The 14392-nt window shown below is 34.1% G+C and overlaps 1 protein-coding gene across 4 annotated transcripts in view; it reads right to left on the bottom strand.

The window, feature by feature from the left end:
• GRK4 (G protein-coupled receptor kinase 4) overlaps nt 1-14392 on the bottom strand; it is a 135939-nt gene that overhangs the window by 31887 nt on the left and 89660 nt on the right. For all 4 annotated transcript variants that reach the window (XM_072620066.1, XM_072620067.1, XM_072620068.1 and 1 more), the window contains 2 exons: nt 12501-12641; nt 2836-3026 (listed from right to left, as the gene is read on the bottom strand). In XM_072620066.1, the coding sequence (XP_072476167.1) occupies nt 2836-3026; nt 12501-12641 (332 nt within the window). The remainder of the gene's footprint in view (nt 1-2835; nt 3027-12500; nt 12642-14392) is intronic.

Here is a 14392-nt window from a genome sequence, read left to right as displayed (position 1 = left end):
GTGGTTTATACCTAGTTTCTGTCATATTATTTTCCAGTTTTCCAAGCATTTTTTTTTCAAATAGAGAGTTCTTATCCTAGAAGCTGGAGTCTTTGGGTTTATTAAACAATAGATTATTATAGTCATTTACTACTGTGACTTGTGTACCTAAACTATTCCACTGATCCATCACTCTATTTCTATTTCTTAGCCAGTGACTGCAGTTTTCTAAAATAGTTTTAGATCTGGTACGGCTAGGCAACTCTCCTTTTTTTTTCCATTAATTCCCTTGATATTTAGGACCTTTTGTTCTTCCAGATGAATTTTGTTATTTTTTTTCTAGCTCCATAAAATAATTTTTTGGTGGTTGATTGATATGGCACTGAATAACTCAATTAATTCAGGTAGAACTGTTATTTTTATTATATTAGTTCAGCCTATCACCCATGAGCAATTAGTATTTTTCCAATTGTTTAGATTTGACTTTATTTGTGTGAAATATTTTGTAATTGTGTTCACATAGTTCATAGGTTTGTCTTGGCAGGTGGACTCCCAGATATTTTATACTGTCTACAGTTATTTTAAGTGGAATATCTCTTTCTATCTCTTGTGGCTGGGCTTTGTTGATAATATATAGAAATGTAGGTGATTTATGTGAGTTTATTTTATATCCTGCAACTTTGCTAAAGTTGTTAATTGTTTCAAGTAGTTTTTAGTTGATTCTCTAAGTATACTATCATATCATCTGCAAAGAGTAATACTTTTGTTTCCTCTTTGCCTATTCTAATTCCTTCAATTTCTTTTTCTTCTCTTGCTAAAGTTAACATTTCAAGTACAATACTGAACAACAGTGGTGATAATGGGCATCCTTGTTTCACTTTTGATCTTTTTGGGAATGCTTCTAGCTTATTCCCATTACATATAATGTTTGCTGATGGTTTTAGATAGATACTGCTTATCAATTTTAAGGAAAACTCTATTTATTCTTATGCTCTCCAGTGTTTTTTAAGAGGAATGGGTATTGTATTCTTTCAAAAGCTTTTTCTGAATCTACTGAGATAATCATATGATTTCTATTAGTTTATTATTGATATAGTCAATTATGTGGATAGTTTTCCTAATACTGGCTATATTCCTAGTATAAAACCCACCTGGTCATAGCATATTATACTTGTGATAAATTGCTGTAATCTCTTTGCTAATATTTTATTAAAATTTTTTGCACTAATATTCATTAGGGAAATTTTCTTTCTGTTTTGGTTCTTCCTGGTTTAGGTATCAGCACCACGTTTATGTCATAAAAAGAATTTGGTAGGGTTCCTTCTTCACCAATTTTAACAAAGTTTATATAGTACTAGAATTAATTGTTCTTTAAATGTTTGGTAGAATTCACTTGTAAATCCATCAGCCCCTGGAGATTTTTTTCTTAGGGACTTCATTGATAGCTTGTTTAATTTCTTTTCCTAAAACAGGGTTAAATATTTTATTTCCTCTTCTGTTAATCTGGGCAATGCATACTTTTGTAAATATTTACCCATTTTACTTGGATTGTCAGATTTATTGGCATACAGTTGCTCAAAAGAGTTCCACAATATTGCTTTAATTTCTTCTTTTCTTAAATCAAATTAACCAAAGGTTTATCAATTTCATTATTTTTTCATAAAACCAGTTGTTAGTTTTATTTATTAGTTCTATAGTTCTCTTACTTTCATTTTTATTAATCTCTCCTTTGATTTTTAGAATTTCTAATTTGATATTTAATTGGGGATTTTTAATTTGGTCTTTTTCTAGCTTTTTTAGTTGCACCTCCAATTCATTGATCTCTTCGTTCTCGATTTTATTCATATAAGCATTTAGAGATATAAAATTTCCCCTAAGAACTGCTTTGAGTGAATCCCATAGAACTAATTCCCAGAGGGCAAGGGCTGACATTTCATGAGTCCACAGAGTAGGCCCTTAATGTTTTTAGTTTAACTATCACCCAAAAAAAGTGGTAAGAGGTAAAGGAAATCAATTTTATTCCTTGGCAATTGCTTTGGGAAAACATTTGATAGAAGAGGAGGTTGGAATTATGGGAAACTAATTTGAACTAATTTGGATAAAGAAAATTTAAATTGGTAAGAAGTTTTAATTAGAATGTTTTGTATATATGTTAACTATTAACAGTATACAGAAGTCTTAAGAATACTTGTTTCAGTAAAGAATTTGTTATTAGTTACTGTTTTTTACTTTAAAAAGCTTCTAAAATGCTTAAGGGTGAGTCAAAATAGCATATTTCCTTTAATAATTTTATGATTTACTAGCAGTTATACTTCATGAATATTTTAATTAATTTAAATACTTGAAGTTAATATTACTAAATAAATTTCATTTCTAATCTTTTAAAAATTATGTTCAGGTTAAAAAAAAAACATAGCATATCACAAACTGTTACTTTTCAGATTTTCCTTGGGTATTTTTTTCTGTTGGGCCTATGCTGATTTATATAATAGAATTAACTGAATTATTTGTAAGATTAGAAAGATGTCCTCTTTTCATACTTATTTGAATAACATGTAGATTAACCAAATCAATGTCAATTTCCAACATAAAAGATAGGCTTACTTTAAGCTCACTTTTAATAATATATTCAGTAGTAATCATACAGACAGGAATATTATAAAAATAAACCTCAATGAAAACTAAAAAGAAAGGTGTTCATTGTTATAAACTGCTGTTCAATAGCATAAGCGATCTCTCTAACACGCTGGAGCTTTTCCAAAAGTACAGGATGGGCCTCCTGAATGGTTAGGTGGCCTCTTCCATGCTGAATGAGAAGGGACCTTAGCAGAGGCCATTGTTGCTATTAACTCTTACCTGTAAACAATTCTTTCCCTTTGTAAATCTTCCAAGCCACAGCACAGCTCTGCAGCATAGAATATGGCCCTCTCTTCATCCAAGCCAGGGTTTCCCATGTTGTATATGTGAAACTTCAAATCCCCTCCATTCATGATGGTTAGTACTAAGCACAGGGCATCTTTTGTTTCATACGTGTAGGACAAACTAACCTAAAAACAAAGAAGACCTGCTGACACATTTACCATCCATTCCTTCTATTTTCTCTAATCTTGTCTAAAAACAAAACAAAATGATGAGAGGATGAAATGCAAAGACTACAATTAAGCAAACGCAATCAGGAGGATTTTATCGGGCAAGGAAGAACAAACGTGATACAGGGACACATAAAATTAACACGACAATTTAAGAATCATTCTAGTTATAATTGTTTTGAATTTTAAAAGGTCCAATTTGAAGTGCAAATAAAAATAAAGCCTTATGACTACCAAAACAAATAAGATCACACTAACACCAAAACAATATCCTTTATCTCTGTGAAATTAGTGAAAATTCCAAGGATACTCATTGCTTGAACTGTTTACAATATCTGAATTAAACTTTATTTTTCTTAAGTACCCTGGGATTTATTATATATTTCATATATAATAATAGATGATTTATTGCTATACTAATGGAAACATCTAATTTATGCTTCATTATAAACATCAAATATGTATTATAGAGGGGTACTATAAACAAACATTAGATCCTTTATAAGTTATTGGATTGTTGTTTGTACTATTTTATGTCTGTTTCACGAACAAGTTCCTATACAAAATTTTTGAATAGAAAAATCAGGAGACACTCAATAGCTAAGGGAAGATGTAATTAGGGCTTTAATGAAAGTAGAAGCCATAAAAGCAATAAGAAGAGGAAAGACATTTTGTAGAGGCAGAAGTGTCAAAACTTGGAAATTGCCTGGATATTGGGGTGAAGGGAAAGGGAAAAGTTAAAGATGATTTCAAGCTTGCAAATCTGGATGACTGGAAGGCTGATGGTGTTCTTGAAAAAAATAGGCAAGTTAGAAGAATTGTGGGTTTTAGGGGAAAAGACTACAAGTTCCATTTTTGATGCAATGAATTTGAGTTGCCCAAGAGACATCCAAGTAGAGATGTCCTGACAAGTAACTGGTAGTGTAAAATGAACTCAGGAGAGAGATGTGAGCTGGACATAAAAATCTGTCAGTCATCTGCACAGAGCCATCTAGGACAGAGTCCTATGGCATACCCATACAGAGGGAGAGGATCATGAATGACACTCCTGTGAGGAATACTGAGAAAGTACAGTCAGACAAGGAGAAGAAGAACCAGTAGAGGAGAGTGTTATGAAGAGGGAAATAAATAATCATAGATTTAGACTGAGCTTCTTGAGAGCAGGGACTGGTTTGCTTTCCTAAGCATAGTAGGCACTTAATCAATATTAGATAACTGACTGTCAGAGTTCTCTGAATGACTATGGAGAATGAGAGAGGTACAGAAGCATTGAGGAAGTACAAATGTCACCATTGCTTAAAAAAAAAAAAAGGAAAGGGGATAGAGACCACAAGCCATAGACTAACAAGTTTCACTTTAATTCCAGGCAAAATTAGAGAATATATTAGCCATTAATCTGTATTTTAGCACCACATTTGGCAAGATCTCTCTAGCTCGCTGCATTTCCCACCAACCCCAAAAAGCGACCTCAGAGGTTATCTAATCCAATTGCTTAAAAAGAATATGCGATGTCATCTGCATGGGAACTCCTAATGCAGGTTGCAACCGTTGCTCCCAGCCTTTGTGAACACTTTCATAAATTTCTATGGCCAAAAATACTTGTAATTTGGTTGCCAATCTTCTGATTAACAGTCTTTCTGAACTCAGCTGACATAGTCAATGGGAAGGACGCCCACGGTCTGCTGCCTACCTTACAACTGATACTTTCTAGCTTGAAAATATCTACCATCTTGTGCCCTGCTGGCACAGTCTTCAAGAACCAAAAACAAGCTCCACAAGCCCGTATCAGAGAACAGCTTTAAACACAAGAATTTTCTCCAAACCAGTTTTTCAAAAATTAAGAAATCTAGGTATCCATGTATATCTACGACACCAGAGATATAAATGTCCTACTATTTGAGTGATTAAATCAAAATAGTTATTAATAAAAATTTTTAAATGTCCACACACAGCTAGGAAAGGGCAGCAATGTTTTGTTTCACATGGGATTTAAAAAGTGATAAATGGGTAAGATTCCTCTAACAACCAAAACCAATGACACTTTTTTGCAAATGACAAACCACACATACATATAAGGGAAATATCCTAATCAAAGGAAAAGTTATATTAAAAATCAATTTTAAAATGCAGAAAGTTTTGTTTTGTTTTTGCTGAATCCTAATGTGAAAAGCCAAGTACAGTTAAAGAATAAAAGAGGTTATTTCTTGGTATTGTACACAACCGAATTTACTATCATTTTATCTTTGATTTAAGGTTTAAAGGAATTAAATTTTAACTCTTAAAGTCAACTAAAATTTATACATTTCTAGGCTATATTATCTAAACTGACATGGTGCCTAGAGAGACTCCTAGAGAATGCAAATTTCCTTTCAATTCAATCTTTTTGGTTTACTAAGCTAACTCTTATTAGTTACCTCTACCCATAATCTCTTTGGGGGTATGATTCAACAACCAAGAAACTGGAACCTCCTTACAAAATGACTTGCAAGGATAATCTTAAACGAGAATATACTTGTGGTGCTCTTGAAATTCATCATTCAACATTTATCCACGCAATTGGGCCTAAAAAGCTAAAAGACTGAGTCAAAAAAATTAAAATAAACTGTCAAGTAAGCTATTCAATTAAAAAGAAGAGACAACTCTGACTTATCAAGAAGTATTATACAGAAGCATTTTAAGAAGAAAAAATGTACTAGGTAGTTAGCATTCATAAGTCCTTTTAAGTATCCATCAATCAGTAACATGTACAGAGCTTTGTGCAAAAGAATTACCCAGATCTACACTCTGTTCCAGTAATGCCTAGATTTTAAGTCTCAAGAATATGAAAATAAATGAGAAATAAAGACTTCAGAATAAAATGTGAATAATATGTGAATAAACAGTAAGATATTTTCCAAACACATAGGTGAAAGGCACATTTATTTCCAGGGCAAAAGACAAGAATAAACTTGGATAGATGTGACAGAGAATGAAAAGCTGTAGAAGATTAACATCTGCAGCACAGACTACAGGAGGTGTCTACAGAGGGTGAAGTTTCATGGAGGATCTGAGTGGCGGGTGTGAAGAAGCTGTAGAAGAAAAAACCAAAAGGCATCCTAGGTATTGCTGAGAAGAATCAGGCAGGAACAAAATGAACATATGGAGGTGGCACTGGGCACTTATGCATGAGATGTCAAACAGACTAGATAAAATGGGGAAGGAAAACAATTGGGGCACTTTGATGTGCACTCAGCACACAGCTAGCATTTATTTAGTAAGTGACAATGATTGATAAGAACCTCTGACTTGAAAGTGCAGGATAAGAGGAAGTCACCACAACACAGAGGGAGGAGACAACATGAAGAGTCACACTTGGGAGCAATATAAGAAGAGATTCTATGAGGTAGTGCAGGAAGGAGAAAAATAAGGTGAGATGGCTCTAATATAGCAGACCAGGGGAGAGAGAACCACAGTTCAAATGAAGGAAGGGATACATACAGATGATGCATGAAAAGGACAGCAGGATTTGTATCTGTTCCAAAGTCTGAAGGTAAATTTAAAATAATCCTGAGGTTCCTGGCAGTGGATACTTGATGGATAATGCTAATGTCTACTATGAAAGAGGATTATGGAGTGCTGTAATGGTAATTTAAATGGGGAGATCTTTCCCATTCATTAATAGTTCCATGTGACCTGCCTGGGTCACATGAAATCTGATTAACATGGATCCTGTGGTGGGAGGAGTTTGCTGAATAGGTAGAACAGGAAGTGGTGGAGCTAGAGCACAGCTGAGAGGAAATTAGTGAGAGAGCAGTCAGAACTGAAGGATGCAGGCAAGCCTGCAGCTGGCTGTGAATGTGAGAAGGGCATTTTGTTTAAGGAAGCCTACTTGTCATTTATGTAAGGGAGCCGGTTTGTGAGATGTCTAGCAAGGGGAAGACTTGGGGATGGTGTTGTTCTCTGCGTTGTTATTGTGTATAGATTTTTGTTCCGATGATGGATTTGGCTTTCTGGTATCTGAATAAATGTTTTGATTCTGTCTTCCACATAGAAAGTCTGTTCTATTTTGCTATTCAGAATTGCACTGCGATATTCATGGCTACCATAGGCGCTGTGAATATTGCATTGGAGCATGTGATAATTCCTGATAAATGTATGATAATTTATCAGTTACAACTTATCACTTAGTGATTTCATATCTATTATACATCATTTAATCCATATAACAATCCACCTATATCTCAGTAAACTGGACATCTGGGAAGATATCTTGTTTAAAATGTCTCATAGGACAGAATGCTGATATATAAGATTAAGCTTTTTGATAAGAAAAAAAGACTTGTCCACACAGGTAATTAAATCCATGAAAGTGAATATTGCTTCAGTTGCATAAAATAAGAAATCTAAGTGTTCAAGGACTGTGCTCTGAGGGACTCTTACTATGAAAGTGAAGAAGTTTGAGACAGAGTTGCTGAAAAGACATTGAACATAGAGACACAGAGTTAGGGCTCTATTATGGAAGCTTAGGCCAGGGGAGATGAACAGTATTACCTAAAAGTATCAAAGAGTTTAGAGAAGTTAAGTTAAGTTAAGTCACTAAGTGTCTCTTGTATTTGTGAAGTAGAAAGTGGTTTTTAAGCATAGATCTCTGTTTCATTACTGGGTAAGCAACCAAATGTTAAAGGATTTAAGAATGAATTAACTATCATGTTTTTTACCTTAGGAGTTCAGATGAAGGAGAGAAATGGAAAAATACAGAACAAAAAAAGGGTATTAGTGTTCATTTCTTAAGGAGGGACATTATCTACAGGTTGAAGAGAAGAAGACAGTCCAAATCATAAATGCTAAAAAGTGACTGAAAAGATAAATGAAGATATATCAGCTGATCAGTGGTGTCATCAATGGGGATATTCCTTTTAATGACATAGATACACATTCATGCTTTCTCATGTAGTTCTATTCTTATCCATGTCCTGCAAATTATCCACTAATGTCTTTGGGACCTTCTCTTAGAGATTTTGGTATTATATTAACACAAACTCATGAAAAGGCTTGTCTACTGGTTATTGCTTACTCACACTACACTGCAGACTTGCCTTTATTTCAGGAGATATAGAATGTCCCAAATTCTATCCTATTAAAGCTATTTAACTGATTAAAGCTTAAAATTGTACTAGAGTTTTTGAGACTTTTGTATATCTCTTTGATCATATGTTTTAGGCACCTGCTGATGTGCAATTTTTTTGCCTATTCACGGTAACCATGCACCTCTGCATTGTTCAGTTATTTTCAGTCACGTTCATCTCTTCATGACCCCATTTGGGGTTCTCTTGGCAAAGATACTAGAATGATTTTCCATTTCCTTCTCCAACTCATTTTACAGAGGAAGAAAATGAGGCAAACAGGGTTCAGTGACTTGCCCAGGGTCACACAGCTACTATCTGAGGCCAGATTTGAACTCAAGAAGATGAGTCTGAGCTTAGTCTTGAAAGAAATTAGGAAAACTACAAGTCAGTGAGCCGAGTATTCCAGGCTTGGAGCCAACAAGGGCAAAAAGGCATGAAGGTGGGAGAAAGAGTATGGAAGATAGCAAATAGCCCAGTATGGTAAGATGGTAGAGTGCACTGAGGGGAGTAAAGTGTAAGAAGACTGGGAAAGTAAGCGGTTCTATAATGTTCTAAAGCCTAATACAATCAATATATTATCAGTAAACAAGAATATGTGGAAGATTTATGATCAACAGAGAATTGTTCAAATACTCATTTTATGGACTGAATGATGTTAATAATCAGCTGTCAAACAAAGTTACGTAGGTTATTGCATCTTTCAAGGAATCCTCTAAGATTTTAACATCTGCATACAAGGGGAGCTTTTACAGCAGCATTTTGTTTTGAACCAAATACTTTTCATAGCCAAATAATAAACATAGTGGGAGCTGGTATTCTCCACACCTTCCAGGCAACAGGGTTAACTATAAACCTGTAGTTTGCTACAGAATACCATTTGCAAAGGACTTCTCTCAGATCTTTTTAAAATATGCACTTAATATACACGTAGATCATTCTTATAGACTTACAGAGATGAGAAATTAGGCATATGGGTCAGCAGTTTATCATATTTTCAGTTACCTTTCCTAACAATAATGTCCGTGATTTTTTTAGATATGTCGTATTTATATTCCTGTTTGACATTTAAACCCCTTTAAAACTAGGCACAATCTACTTTCCAACCTTAATATACATACTCATCTACAAACAATCCTTGGTCCAGCCAAACCAGTCTTCTTACAGTTCCTCATAAAAGACTCCTATCTCTCTGAGTATGTTCTAATACTTGGAACATGACCCCTTCTCACCTAGGTCTCTTAGAATCCTTAATTCTCTTCAAAGCTCAGTTAAAATATGAACTACAGGAGATCTTTTCTAATTCTCCAAGGTGCTGGTACTTCTCCCCAACCAAGCTGCCTTGTACTTTTTATATACTTCCGTGTCTTTTATTCTAAACCACGGTTGCTATTGCTACCACATTTCTTCGTTTGGCAAGTACATCCGATACTTTATAGCCAAGGTGTTTCTAGGCTCTTTTGGCCTCTTTGTTATAGTGGATGACTTACTATAATTTAATTTCCTAAAGAAATGGTGATATTCTACAGCAATATTCTTTTGTCATTTCCTATTTTTTGTGGTCAATATGTATTTTTTAAATTTAGGCTGGGATTGTTTTTAATTGCATGTTAGATTGTTTCCATTTTTATTCTTTCTTATAATTTAGTAATGATTTTGGCTTTATACAAGATGATGGTCTGACTGCATACAGATAAATGAATCTGAAATTATTCCTACATTGGTAATCAGTCTGTCTCTGTCAAGATAAAGTCTGCATTTCATTTTACTTAGGTTACTTGGTGCTCAGCATGTCCAGAACTTCCTCTCTTCTTGAATAAAGTATTCATAGTACATAGGCATGATATTTTTGTATAGTCTAAAGCAAATATTGCTGTAGATCTCTTTATTAATCTAGAATCTAACTGCCCATTGTTGCATTCAAGTCACTGAGAATTAAAGTAATGCCAACCTAATGTGGAGGGCCTTATAAAATTCTTCACAAATTTCTCTACTTTCTTGTACGTTAAAATAACTGTTGGAGTATAATCTGCAATATTTTCATGATGGCTTTAAAAATGTTTATTAAGGTTTCTGCAACATGAAATGATCATGGGTCTCATAAAATGATGTCTCTTGTTGCCTTTAGATACATAGGAAAACCAGCTTCAATTCCAAGGACAGCCTGTAAGGACAGTAGCCTTTCCTTTATTTACAACTTACTTTTGTCTTCTGGCTTTATACACAGTGAGAAATCAATAGTGACACGGGTGAGTTCCTTCAGTATTACGCTGACTCAGTAAATCTCACATTTCTAGAATACCGATAGTTATTAGTCAGTCAACTACCATTTACTAAAGTGCCTATGATGTGCCAGGGACTGTGCTAAGAGCTGGGGGTACAAAAAGTCTTATCTAGCTTTGCCAGAAAGAACCAGTCAACAACTCTCTAAAACTGAGTAAAGGGGGTTTCCAGTACAATTTACAAATATGCCCCACAATTTTTGCTACATTGAATACTGAATGACAAACACCATCATCGTTCTTAATACTGACAAGCATCATGAATTCAGTAGAATAGGCTCTCTGGTAGGGGCAAATACAAAGGAAATTAAGTCATCCTGTTTTAAGTAGAGAAAATAAATCTAATCAAACAAAATCACTTGTGCACTTTAAAAAAATTCAACTTAGATTACAAACTCTTAATTAAGAAGCTATATTTTCCATCAGCTAATTTCTGTTAAAACAACAGCCACAGAAAAAGCAAATTAAGATATATGCATGTTCAGAAAAATTTCTAAGACAATATCTTATCACTAATAGCATAGTTATACAGCAATCATTTCTATCACTCCATGAAGTGAAGTAATTTAGGTATAATATGATTGTCCTCACTGCACAAACCTTTGAGACTCAGAGAGGTTAAGCAAATTTCTGCCTAAGGTCACAGGACCAGGTTTTGAGCCAGGTCTTCTGAGTTCATGCATAGTACTTTACAATATCATATTGACTTCAACAATTTTAATTAAAAATAAGATAACTGCATGAGATTGGAATGTTAAATCATAAATGACATCTTAGGTCATTTAAGCTTAGGTGATATCTGAAAGAAAGAATATCGTATATATCTTGGGTTTTAGGATTCTCCCCAATCAATACTCCTCAACAAGACCTATGTTAAAATGAAAATGAAGTATATGGTTTTATTTTTAGGAAGTATTTTTAAGGTCCTGGAATCTGCTTCATAAATCTTTTACAATGCTAAATTAACTTTAATAAACTCTACTTGTTAATGGCAGGATTAGGTACAATATTGAAAATATCTCAATGTGATATTTTTAACCACAATAAAGCAACATCAACGTAGCAATACGGCATAGAATGGAAATACCTGTAGGGTAAAGGCTTTCCCTAAAAACCAAACTAATAATATTTAAAAAAAGAAACATTCAACCCCACTGTTCTAAAGAAAAAGAACTATGATGACTGTAGTAGAGAGTCTAAACAAAGATTTCTAAACAGAATTTTTCACCTTAAAAAATGTATAAATTAATGATATTCCTAATTAGCATTAAAAAAGACACATATAGATGAAAACACCAATGTGCAGAGTTTTTTGTTAAAAGGAAATCTAAAGTCTGAGCAAGCATAAAATGGATGAACTGTTTATACAAATAAAAAAATGAAATATAAAAGTATACCACTATTAATGACATGTTGATAATACAAGCTGCTAAAAATGAATGAGCTCAAAAAAAAAAAATACTGTGATTTCCAAGGACAGGGCTATGACCAAAGAAACTGAACTAGTCAGTTCAGAAATAGGTTTTTGATGGCAACACTGTGGAATTAGACATATAAAAATGCCGCATGCAGGGTACAGCATTCTCAAGTGAGGCCCAAACCAGATAAAAATGTATCTAGAAAATAATTAACAAAATAAATTAAAATACAATAAATCATGGTCACACAGTGAATAAAGTGGAGGCCTGAAGTCTGGAAGACTCCTCTTCGTGAGTTCAAATCTGATCTCAGACATTTATTAGCTGTATGACCCTAAGCAAGTCACTTAAGCCTATCTGAGCTGGAGAAGGAAATGACAAATAATCCAGTATCTTTGGCAAGAAAAACCCAGATGGAGTCACGAAGAGTCAGACATGACTGAAGAAAATGAATAACAACAATGAGACATAGATAATGTTACGTTTTAAAAGCAAGTTAATATATGGCCTTTGAGGTTCTTTATATATGGCTTAGTGGTTCCTGTTTTCTATTGGAATTTGACATCACTGCTACAAATGAAGCAAAACAATTAACATTATACTTTATAAGATCAAAAAAGAGATACTTACTACAAATCTACTATGTACTTTTTCTAAAATTCTCTTTTCATTTAATGCCATAGACTCTCCTTTCCTCTTCTTAATTCTCTTTTTTTCCAGCTTTTTACAAGCATACATTTTTCCTGTTGCCCGTACTTGGCAGGCACATACCTAAAGGGAAAAGAAAAGAGATTCATATACTTCTGGTGTTTTCCAGTCTAAAATGATCTTTTATTCTATTAATTTTAATTTTAAAATTTCATTTAAAAATTTCTTCTCTCTTCCAAATTCATCTACAGCAATGAAGAACAGGAAAATCCAATCAAGAAGACCATTAGAAATCTGCAAGCAGGCTACAAAGAAATATTAAAATTTAAATATGGTCCATTCTTTGAACTCATTATTCTTTCCAAGACTATAAGCTGGTAACTAGGTCTGAAGTCAAAAGACTGGCATTTGAGCCCCATCTCTGATACTTCTTATAAATACAACTGTAGGCAAATTACAACCTCCTTCAACCTCAATTTTCTCACTAATAAAATGGGGAATGAAATTTGAATTGTTTCCCTCAAAGAGCAACTGAAGGAATATGTTATATAAATGTGAGTTATTATTTGAAATTTAAATTACAGTATGTGAAAAAGCAAAAAATGTCAAGATACAAAAGTCAATATATTTTTACCTTAGTAATTCTCTACTGCCTCTAGGATTAAATACAAATTACTCATCAGAAGTCTGTCAGTCTGACTAGCTCCTCTCCTTTTCTAGACATTTCACGTTATACTTCCTCCCTTCTATCCTGCCTGTCACAAACTCTGTGCTCCAAGGTCTACTTCCTCACACTCCACCTCCATCCACACTCTCTTGGCACAGGCTGGTTTGAATACCAGGAATTCACTCTGCTTAACTCTGTGCTTCAATGGCCAGTCCACCATCATACACAGCTGAGGTGCACTGAACAGAGAGAGCCTTTCCTGATCCCCCCGTTGTCTACGCTCTCCTCAAATTCTACTTCTTTCTGTGCAAATGTATCTGACTCCTTCTAACTCACAGAATGTAACCCTTAAGACCAAGGGTTGTTTCTTGCCTTTATCCCTAGTGCCCTGAAGGGTAATAGCCGCTAAATAAGTGTTTATTGAACTTAATATTAAGGCAAAGAAAGAACTTCAATAATATTAGAAATCTACTTTTCTGGAGCTGATTCCATTTAAGATAAAAAACTCAGAAAATTTAGATTTGTCTTTTGGAAGGTAACAAGAAAGAAGTAGAGTCTATAAGGACAATAACATACTGGAGGGTGTCCAAGTTTGAAAATATACTGTTAGGTATTTATATATGTACAATCCATGCATATATTATAGGCTATACTCAGGAATCTGACCAGTTATAAGAAAAGTATTCATCTTTTAAACAGCCAAACTGCTCAAATATAGACACTAATTTGGGGCCATTTAAATGCAAATATAAAATCATTCTGTTAGTCAATAACATTAAGTGCTTACTATGTGCTAAGCACAGAACTACATGTGCTGGACACAAATAAGAAAAAAAGAGAGTTTCTACCCTCAAGGAGCTTACAAACCAAAAGGCAAAGATAACACACGTACAAAGCTAAAAGGGGAGAGGGAAGGCGCCCAGTGAATGGGCATGGTGGATAAACCAAAACAGTCCAAAATGCATGCAGCTGACTGAGAAATGAGATGTCTAACTTGTATTTATTCCACTCTCCAATCAAAGGAGTAGAAGGTGCTAATGAGGTTTAAGCAGTGAGGATGACTGGATCTTGCAAGATTCTAAGACTTCCCAATGGCAACTTTTAAAGGGCATGGGAGAGAAATCAAATTAGTCACAGATGTTTGAGAAGTAATCAATGAACTTATTTAACAGTATACATAATGCCTTGATAACTTTTCAGAGATAAG

This window comes from Notamacropus eugenii, chromosome 6, assembly GCF_028372415.1.
Source record: "Notamacropus eugenii isolate mMacEug1 chromosome 6, mMacEug1.pri_v2, whole genome shotgun sequence".
NCBI classification, from domain to species: Eukaryota; Metazoa; Chordata; class Mammalia; order Diprotodontia; family Macropodidae; genus Notamacropus; species Notamacropus eugenii.
The sequence above is the reverse complement of the archived record's forward strand: the minus strand, read 5'-3'. Positions and strand labels throughout refer to the sequence as shown.